The sequence below is a fragment of the Vespa mandarinia genome, chromosome 25 (assembly GCF_050613455.1).
Source record: "Vespa mandarinia isolate Hongniang chromosome 25, ASM5061345v1, whole genome shotgun sequence".
Classification (NCBI taxonomy): domain Eukaryota; kingdom Metazoa; phylum Arthropoda; class Insecta; order Hymenoptera; family Vespidae; genus Vespa; species Vespa mandarinia.
Genome location: NC_140834.1, coordinates 2,507,100 through 2,518,217, shown reverse-complemented (window position 1 = coordinate 2,518,217; position 11,118 = coordinate 2,507,100). Strand labels below are relative to the sequence as shown.

At 26.1% G+C, this 11,118-nt stretch overlaps 1 protein-coding gene across 1 annotated transcript; it reads left to right on the top strand.

Annotated features, from left to right (window-relative positions):
- Window positions 1-4,747: 4,747 nt before the first annotated feature.
- Window positions 4,748-9,130, top strand: LOC118450621 (uncharacterized). Its single transcript, XM_085664090.1, has 11 exons — window positions 4,748-4,906; window positions 5,026-5,145; window positions 5,224-5,341; window positions 5,444-5,702; window positions 5,824-5,940; window positions 6,070-6,160; window positions 6,273-6,418; window positions 6,494-6,626; window positions 8,024-8,103; window positions 8,589-8,697; window positions 8,981-9,130. The coding sequence occupies exons 1-11, from the start codon at window positions 4,748-4,750 to the stop codon at window positions 9,128-9,130; spliced, it is 1,482 nt and encodes a 493-aa protein (XP_085520216.1).
- The last annotated feature ends 1,988 nt before the right edge of the window (window positions 9,131-11,118 follow it).

Below are 11,118 nucleotides of genomic sequence, written 5' to 3'. Positions count from 1 at the left end.
CTAAAAAAAAATATTTGTTGGGATGTAATATACTTTCTGGAAACAAAGTGATCTTTTAACAGAGTCTTGAACACTTTCAGTTTATTAAGAAAACATGAGTTGCCGTAATATATTTGCTATCGGAAACTCAAAAACGTGCTCGAAAAATGTCTTCTTAACAACGAATGAAATAATAGAAAAAAATTTGTCTATTATTATTTCGATAGGATCTTTGAACATATGTGTTTTATTTATTTATTTGTATTTTTATATTTCTGCAATACAAATGAGACATTAAATTTAATAGAACAAAATGAAAAAAGATAACAATAAATTAAATTAGTTTGAGAAGATTATTTCGAAGAGATTACTATTGTTAATATCATTCACCGTAATCGTTTGTCTTGTTAAATTTTCTTACATATATTCATATATATATATATATATATATATATATATATATATATATATATATATTTATGTGTGTATTTATTTCTATACTTATATTAGACAAGATAAACGAAATATAATTTTTATTTAGAAATAATTCTCATCATATTGTCCTCATCTTGCTGATACTAATTTCAAAATTGAAATCGATGGAATCACTCGTAACGTGTACCGAAGAGAAGTCTTATTTGAATAGTCAAGTCTGATAATTGATTGATCATACAAGAAACAAAAACAAACAAGATAGATCAGATATATTTCTTATTACATAAATAATTAATTTATAACGTATTATAAATATAAAATAAATGTAGAATAATGACATGTAGCAATATATAATTTATAACATAAAACATATTTTGAATATAATAACATATGATAATTTCTTTATATCATCTATACAGTATTGTTTTCTTTTTTCTTAATAGGTATATAAATTGTACTCACAATCAAACAAATTCACTACAAATTGCCATTTTGTAGAAGGCAAAAGTAGATGTTGTTCGTATGATTCTTACTCTTGCATTGAACTGTAAAGCAGATACAAGCAGATGGCTTCTTTTCCTCGACGTGCAATTATTTTACCCCATTTATGTAACCAACCGTATAGAACGGTTCATGACTCGAAACTAAAATCATTAAAGTTGGAATTTTTATAAGATTGTTGAAATTCAGGACCACATAGCATTCGAATACAAAAAAGAAAAAGATAAGTAAATAAAAGAATAGAGATTATATAATTATCACATCGAAATACAAGTTGACATGACTTTCAATTACAGAATTTTTAATTTCATACTAATTTTGATCCCATCGTTTTAAATATCAATGTGCATGATCGCGATACATTGTCTTTCGGAAATATAAACTCAGTAAAGTTTTCATCGAAGTCTACGGTATCGTTCAAAAAACAAAAAAATAAAGGTCCGAAATCAAACATACATCTATAATTTATTTTTCTGATAATAAATAAGTAATTGAATAAGTAACAATTTGGAAAGTATATCAAACACTACTATCTTTAAGAAATTGTAAGAAAAAAAATTTGCCTCTTATCCCTATCACGACCTTGGTCATATTTAAGATGGACGCGCTTAAGAACAGAGATTTTTGACACAACACTTATACTATGGCACAACGTATGAATTATTAATATTCCTTTTTCTTCTCAGTTACGAAGTTTGTACTTACTGTATGGAAGGCAGAAGTGGTAAAATGTTTCAATGCTAGATTTTTCCACAATAGCCTTGAAAATTCGAAAAGTAAGTTCGAATGTCATTGACCTAGATAAGCATATAACGGAATTAAGTAAATGATAAGAATAAAAATACCTTCGCCACTTTCTACGAGATTGGAGAACCGTTTTAATGGGATCCTTTAAGATGTGTATTTTAATTGCAAAATAAACCTCTTCTATCAAAGAAGAACAATTGATGATATTCTGTAATTAATTTCTCCAGCATTTCGTGCTATCTATCAGTTATAAACTGCCATCTGATTATAGAAAATATACTCAGTACTTTCGAGAGAATTTTGTTAAATATTTTGAGTAACATTGAACAAATATCTAAATTTATTGAGAATTGCACACATCATTTTACGTTATGCAAGAAGATGTTCAAAGAAAAATTAATGACACTTCAAATAAAAACTAAACCAGACGTGGTAATTTTAAGAATCGAAGATAGAAAATCAGTTAGAAGAGAAAAAATAAGATTATACCGTAAAGTGATAATGGAATTGACGCAGTAACTTTAATAAAAACAAGTAAAGAAACGCTATAATCAAATGTTAAGGGAGAGAATTGATGAATAGCAGAAAGAAGATTAAATTTTGCGATTAGACTTTTACAAAACAATGAAGAACTTGAATACAAGTAAAAGAAATGTTGATTATCCATTCAGAATGTAAAAAGAAACAACCTTAAAAAAATTATTCCAATTAATATGTAGAAAATATAAAATCTGCATAATGTTAACTGACTTTTAAAAAATTTAATTTTTCGTAAGGATATAAATTGTTGAATATAATAACCGCAAGTGATATTTCACCAATAACTGAGTAGTATGAACTAATGCAACCTATTGAATATATATTTATTTTGAATTGGTTCTATTAAAACCACAATTCATTGAAATTAATGATTATTTCTTTCAGTATATTTATCTCTATTGTACAGTTATTACATTGTCATCATCATATGAATATTCGAAGCGTTCGATTTTTTGGTTTTTTTTGGGATAACAATAAAAATGCTGTATTTCGTATATGTTCTTAATACAACTCGATATCTGGTTTCGCTGAATTTATTAACGTATGTAATTATAATAATCATCAATTCTGGTATAAGAAATAATACCGGAATCGTTATAACATGAAAACCGGTAAAATAGTAATATTTATTTGTATTGCTTTATTCGAGATAATAATAAGAAAAGAAAATAATTATCAAATAAATAATAAACACATAATAGGAGAAGCTCTTTTGTTATTAAACTGAAGTACTATATGTTATGTATCTATCAATAAAATAGTGAGAAATACATATCAATGTATAGAGACAGTTCATTTCAAAAGAAAAAAATATTCTAAAGATAGTTTCCATTCTATCTAATTGGCATATTTACAGATAATCGTAATTAAACATAACTGTCTTATAATATGCATAATATATAATTGTAGTACTTCCTACATTTTCTTCTTACATAAATTATATAATACATAAAACGAAGATCGAATATCAACCAATGACAAATAATTTTCTATCGATCCACGGTAAGAAAACGATTTTATTTGTTCTTGTAACTTTCGATGTAAAAGTAGAAATCTATTTATCCGAAAAAAAACTTGATGATAAAGTAGAAAACTATTCCATCCAAAAATCTTCTAATGGTAAGGTAAACAAATATTATTGATAAAATAGTGTGACATACAAATATTAATAGGTGCTAATATATCGATAAATATATGTTTGTATAATCTCACATTATATTTGAGCATAAGAAATAACACATTTTAGTTGAATAATTATTGATCACAACACAATTGACATAATAAATTCAACACGTATCTTCTTTTTCTGATTCGTATGTTTCACATTTCAAAGAATATCTTTCTTGTCACGATTGCGTTCATATAAAAAAAAATTCTATAAAAATTTATAAATTACAATAATATAATTTAAAGAGATCACGTTTTCTTAAGTAAGTAACATAAAAAACATGCGATAAATATTCGTTGTGTTGACTGACATTTATTTTTACGGATGAACACGAGGAACAAACACGTGCGTGGCAATCATCAGACGTTGATTCGTTTACCAGTTGCTACGGAAAAATATTGATTAATTGGAGCAGGCTAAGTTTATTTGATTGGTGCACCAAAGGAATAGAGAGCGAAACGTCAAAGGAAGAATTCTACAAGATGACACGAAATGTACACAAAGAATATTATTTTAACCAGCTACTAATTTTATTACATCGTATTCACCAGATCGTAAATATATCCTTTTTTTATTATTAATAAATACACAAATACATATATGAATCAATAAATATACGTGTAAATATTTATAGAAAAGCTAAAATAGAAATTTTTTGACAATGGTAATATTCGGACTAAAAACAATGGTTTATTTACTCTCAATGCATGCAGATTTTAAAATAGAGCAGAGATAAGAGAACATTGATAATGACTAACAATGTCTACACACTGATAAGAATAGTGAAGAAACAATACGAAATAATTACTTACTTCTTTCGTTATGCTACTTGTTCCTATTATAATGACGAAGTTAATATTAGCAATATTGCAAATTAATTTAAGAAGTCTATAATTGCACATTCACGTAAAATCATTTATTATATACTCAATTAACAATATGTAAATTATAATAAAATTAGAGTAACACATCAAGCACTCAGATGTCTTTCCTTCGAGAAGTAAAACCGTACTGCGTGAGAATGAAAAGGGGAAGTGCATGAGCACGCAATGCGCATGTCTATTGTGGAAGGGAAAAAATAATTGACCATGAAAGGAGTAAATGACAAATAATAACTTAATAGCTAGATAGAAACATCTGTTTAGTTATACATGTATAATTGAACTAAAATGGGAGAAACGTATAACAGGCTATAGATATTATATAAATTTTTTTCATGAAAGGGAAACTTTCTATCAATAGATACAATTTAGAGAAAAGTACTTTTACTACTTTATCATTTAAAAAATATATTTAAAGGGTAGTTAGAATTCTTGATGTAAAAAACGATATGGGGTTGAAGTCAGTTGAAGTTAATAAGTCATAGGAGTTACTAGAATGTTTGTGCAAGACGAGCTGTATTTCGAAAACGAGTACTACACTTACAATATTCGATTCTTAAAATTAGTTGGCATTTCGCCTTATGAAGCATTATCGTGTCATATGATTCACGCTTGCTTGTTCAATTTTATAATAGCAATAGCATCATTTTTGAATGTAAATCTCATTCTGATACATAATTTTACTAACATGTGATTAGAACGAATTAACTTAAAAATGTTTTCAATTCATAAAACTAATTATTAAAATATAAATAACATATGCATATGCTTCAGCTTTTTCTGCTTTTCACATCAGAGATGAAAGTAGATCCTATTATGAAAATATTGGAAACGACTTTGCCTTCTCTAAGCTTCACATTCTGTTATTATAATTTATTGTCGAAAGTTACAATCGTTTGTATTTTATAAATATTTCATTTAAATCATAAATTGTTAAACAAACAAGAATGGAATATATATTAACACTTTCAGATAAGAAAACTTCTGCTTCGTATAAAAACCGATTGGAATAGTATGACGTCCAAGCCTGAATTAATGATATTAAAAAAATATGCTAATCGTAGCAGACAGTGTACAATAATAATCGCAAGTAAAAAAACACGAAAATAATAATAACCGAAAATAACGAAAATAATAATAAATAAAGTGAAGATTATTAGAGTTAAATTAAGATAACGTTTTATTATTTCAGCTTCCTATTATTTGTATATTGTGATTTTAATGTTTCCATCCATGATACGTGCTATTTCGTATATCTTTGGTGAACTGAATGTAACTGAATTAGTATTACCAGTTTCTATTGACTACTTTTTGAAGGATCAAGTGCATTTATATTTCGCTCTTTTTAACGAATATGTAATGTTAATTGTCTTAAGCACAATAGGAATAGCACACTCTTCTATATTTGTGTCACTTATTCAGCACGCCTGTGCTCTGTTCAATATCGTTGCGTAAGTAATCATTTCAGACGATATATTATGAAATTACTTTTGATAAATAATAGAAAATATTTTTCGATCATAAGGATTTCTCTTCCTCTTTATTATAATCTACATTGTTTTTTTCATATAGATGGAAGATAGAGGAAGAATATAAAAAGAATTTGCATAATTTCTATCATGCAGGCAATTATGACAAAGAATATAAGTCGATCATCGACATCATAGAGTACTATGATAATGCCATTTAGTTCGTATCTAATTTTACAAAACAATACTTAATGCTATTTATCCCTTCAGATACTAATTTTGAATAATATCATTATATATCTTTTTTCTTTATTTCTTATTTCGTTTTTATTTCTTTTCGTTCTTCAAGTTTCGTTGGTTTAATAAAGCTGTTTCATGAGAGAATTTATATGACCGACATATTTTTCATGGTATTATTCGTTATCGTGAATTATATTTACGTAAGTAACGTTATTTTTCGTTTTAAAAAAAATTGAAAAGACAGAAGAAATTATTTTGATTTTAATATATCTTTTATTGTGATAGAGAATGTACGCGGGCAATTTTTTCTAGTTATTTCAGATACTTTCTTTTACGGTTAATATGAGCGAAGTATTACAAAAGACTAATTATATCTTTGGATCTATGTTCGTAATATACATTTATCATTACCTTGGACAAAAATTAATAGATCATCACACCGAAATATATATAAAATTGTTAGTGTTGTTCAAAGCATATTTTAAATGGATCATTAATTCAATCGGATATTTCTGATGAATTAATCTTTACAGATGCCAAATTCCCTTTTATTTATTATCATTGAAAACACAAAAAATGTTGCTATTCTTGATAATGAAGAGCATGATGCCATGTAATCTTTCTGTTAAAAGAGTGCTCGTATTATCCCATGATCTTTTTGCTACGGTAAAATTTATTCTACTGATATGGAATTTAATAATGAACAAATCTTTTTGTTAATCATTATCTTTTATTCTAGTTAATGAGATCATCATTTTCATACGCAATGATATTTTATAATTCGAGTTAAATTTTTACCAAGTAAAGGATCGGTAAATACATACCAACTGAGTATACTTCGTACAAAAGCGATGACCTTTTCCTTTGTAATTTGAACGTATTATAGATAATAATAGAAACTAAAAAGGTTTTCTCTTAATAAGAAGTATCTTTTGTCTTATTTGATATTATGAATAAATAATAAATGTTGCTATGATTATTCCTATTTGTTGTACATTTTAGTCTTTCATTTATTTTTTACTATATAGAGAATAACAAGTCATTTCATGAAGAATGTTTAATTCACATTGCAATTCAATTAGTCTAATGTATTGGGCCTAGAAAAATATACATTATCTAAGCAAGCTTAAGTTTAAAAAACTCAGGCATTTTGGTATATTGAAAATACTCAACGAACCCTCGATTAATTTATTCTCATGATAAAAAACATCCTTCATTTTTTTGGTCGTTTCTAAAGATGAATCCATCCTGGCAATTACCCAACATTTAATCGAACAAAAATAATTTAATCACAACTCCATTTCCACTAATTGAAAGAATCATTTGACAATCGTAAAATTTTTGAAGACGCCAGAATTTTTCGAAAATGTCGACAAACTATTTCTCGGAATTGTATCCCGCAGATTATTCTATTTCGACGTCTCTTGTCATGATGTCTATTATTTCTAATTCTTCTAATCCGCTAGCAAATATAAACGACTAAGATTTTTATTTTCGTCTGATTTTTTGTTCGTTGTTTTCTTTTTATTTCCCTCTTTCTTCACTTTCGCACGAGGTGTTCTTTCTGTTCTATATATCTTTTCAACCTTTATTAAAATTATATTAATTGTAATTAAACCGTTATAGGAATTAAACTAATTATTGGATAAATCTCTTTAACTCAATGCCCAAATTGAAAGTCCATTTTTAATGCGATGAACCGCGAGTGTGATTTAAAATAATTAAACCCTAACGCGTATATTATATTTAATTTTATTATATATTATATATATTACAGTGTATTTTATTTTTTTTATTTGTTTTTTAATCTATTATTATCTTTGTTTAATATTTGTTATTAATTCTCTTAATTATTGTTTTTTTTAATTTTTAAGCATTTTTATTCTTATTTATTACTTTTTACAGTAAGTTTTATATTCCTTCGGTTTTCTTGTTCGATCGCAATATTTTAAATAAATATCCATATTGTTTATGATAAATAATATCACCCTTGAATATTTAGAGTAATTGGAAACGGATTAAAATATATTTTGAATTAATTTTATTTATTTTTTTTTGCGCAGAGCACAGTCGTTATAAAGAATTTGAATTTCATTCTAAAAAAAAATATTTGTTGGGATGTAATATACTTTCTGGAAACAAAGTGATCTTTTAACAGAGTCTTGAACACTTTCAGTTTATTAAGAAAACATGAGTTGCCGTAATATATTTGCTATCGGAAACTCAAAAACGTGCTCGAAAAATGTCTTCTTAACAACGAATGAAATAATAGAAAAAAATTTGTCTATTATTATTTCGATAGGATCTTTGAACATATGTGTTTTATTTATTTATTTGTATTTTTATATTTCTGCAATACAAATGAGACATTAAATTTAATAGAACAAAATGAAAAAAGATAACAATAAATTAAATTAGTTTGAGAAGATTATTTCGAAGAGATTACTATTGTTAATATCATTCACCGTAATCGTTTGTCTTGTTAAATTTTCTTACATATATTCATATATATATATATATATATATATATATATATATATATATATATATATATATATATATATTTATGTGTGTATTTATTTCTATACTTATATTAGACAAGATAAACGAAATATAATTTTTATTTAGAAATAATTCTCATCATATTGTCCTCATCTTGCTGATACTAATTTCAAAATTGAAATCGATGGAATCACTCGTAACGTGTACCGAAGAGAAGTCTTATTTGAATAGTCAAGTCTGATAATTGATTGATCATACAAGAAACAAAAACAAACAAGATAGATCAGATATATTTCTTATTACATAAATAATTAATTTATAACGTATTATAAATATAAAATAAATGTAGAATAATGACATGTAGCAATATATAATTTATAACATAAAACATATTTTGAATATAATAACATATGATAATTTCTTTATATCATCTATACAGTATTGTTTTCTTTTTTCTTAATAGGTATATAAATTGTACTCACAATCAAACAAATTCACTACAAATTGCCATTTTGTAGAAGGCAAAAGTAGATGTTGTTCGTATGATTCTTACTCTTGCATTGAACTGTAAAGCAGATACAAGCAGATGGCTTCTTTTCCTCGATGTGCAATTATTTTACCCCATTTATGTAACCAACAGTATAGAACGGTTCATGACTCGAAACTAAAATCATTAAAGTTGGAATTTTTATAAGATTGTTGAAATTCAGGACCACATAGCATTCGAATACAAAAAAGAAAAAGATAAGTAAATAAAAGAATAGAGATTATATAATTATCACATCGAAATACAAGTTGACATGACTTTCAATTATAGAATTTTTAATTTCGTACTAATTTTGATCCCTTCGTTTTAAATATCAATGTGCATTATCGCGATACATTGTCTTTCGAAAATATAAACTCAGTAAACTTTTCATCGAAGTCTACGGTATCGTTCAAAAAACAAAAAAATAAAGGTCCGAAATCAAACATATATTTATAATTTATTTTTCTGATAATAAATATGTAATTGAATAAGTAACAATTTGGAAAGTATATCAAACACTACTATCTTTAAGAAATTGTAAGAAAAAAAATTTTCCTCTTATCCCTATCACGACCTTGGTCATATTTAAGATGGACGCGCTTAAGAACAGAGATTTTTGACACAACACTTATACTATGGCACAACGTATGAATTATTAATATTCCTTTTTCTTCTCAGTTACGAAGTTTGTACTTACTGTATGGAAGGCAGAAGTGGTAAAATGTTTCAATGCTAGATTTTTCCACAATAGCCTTGAAAATTCGAAAAGTAAGTTCGAATGTCATTGACCTAGATAAGCATATAACGGAATTAAGTAAATGATAAGAATAAAAATACCTTCGCCACTTTCTACGAGATTGGAGAACCGTTTTAATGGGATCCTTTAAGATGTGTATCCTAATAGCAAAATAATCCACTTATATCGAAGTAAATCAATTGAGGATATTCTGTAATTAATTTCTCCAGCAGTTCGTGCTATCTATCAGTTATAAACTGCCATCTGATTATAGAAAATATACTCAGTACTTTCGAGAGAATTTTGTTAAATATTTTGAGTAACATTGAACAAAAATGAAAATTTATTGAGAATTGCACACATCATCTTACGCTGTGCAAGAAGATGTTCAAAGAAAAATTAATGACACTTCAAATAAAAACTAAACCAGACGTGGTAATTTTAAGAATCGAAGATAGAAAATCAGTTAGAAGAGAAAAAATAAGATTATACCGTAAAGTGATAATGGAATTGACGCAGTAACTTTAATAAAAACAAGTAAAGAAACGCTATGATCAAATGTTAAGGGAGAGAATTGATGAATAGCAGAGAGAAGATTAAATTTTGCGATTAGACTTTTACAAAACAATGAAGAACTTGAATACAAGTAAAAGAAATGTTGATTATCCATTCAGAATGTAAAAAGAAACAACCTTAAAAAAATTATTCCAATTAATATGTAGAAAATATAAAATCTGCATAATGTTAACTGACTTTTAAAAAATTTAATTTTTCGTAAGGATATAAATTGTTGAATATAATAACCGCAAGTGATATTTCACCAATAACTGAGTAGTATGAACTAATGCAACCTATTGAATATATATTTATTTTGAATTGGTTCTATTAAAACCACAATTCATTGAAATTAATGATTATTTCTTTCAGTATATTTATCTCTATTGTACAGTTATTACTTTGTCATCATCATATGAATATTCGAAGCGTTCGATTTTTTGGTTTTTTTTGGGATAACAATAAAAATGCTGTATTTTGTAGATATTTTCAATAGAACTCGACATCTGGTTTATTAATATATATTATTATAATAATCATCAATTCAGATATGGGAAATAATACCGGAATCGTTATAATATGGAAACCGGTAAAATAGTAATATTTATTTGTATTGGTTTATTCGAGACAATCATGAAAAATAAAAATAATTATCAAATAAGTAATTGACACATAATAGGAGGAGCTCTTTTATTATTAAACTGAAGTACTATATGTTATGTATCTAGCCATAAAATAGTGAGAACTACATATTAATGTATCGAGACAGTTCATTTCAAAAGAAAAAAATATTCTAAAGATAGTTTCCATACTATCTAATTGGCATATTTACAGAT

Bases quoted from the DNA above. Each gene is read 5' to 3' on its own strand.
- LOC118450621 (XM_085664090.1), top strand. From the start codon at position 4,748: ATGTTTGTGCAAGACGAGCTGTATTTCGAAAACGAGTACTACACTTAC. The intron at 6,161-6,272 runs GTAAGTAACGTT...AATTTTTTCTAG, and splicing joins TTATCGTGAATTATATTTAC to TTATTTCAGATACTTTCTTT. The intron at 8,104-8,588 runs GTGATCTTTTAA...ATTTTTATTTAG, and splicing joins ATATACTTTCTGGAAACAAA to AAATAATTCTCATCATATTG.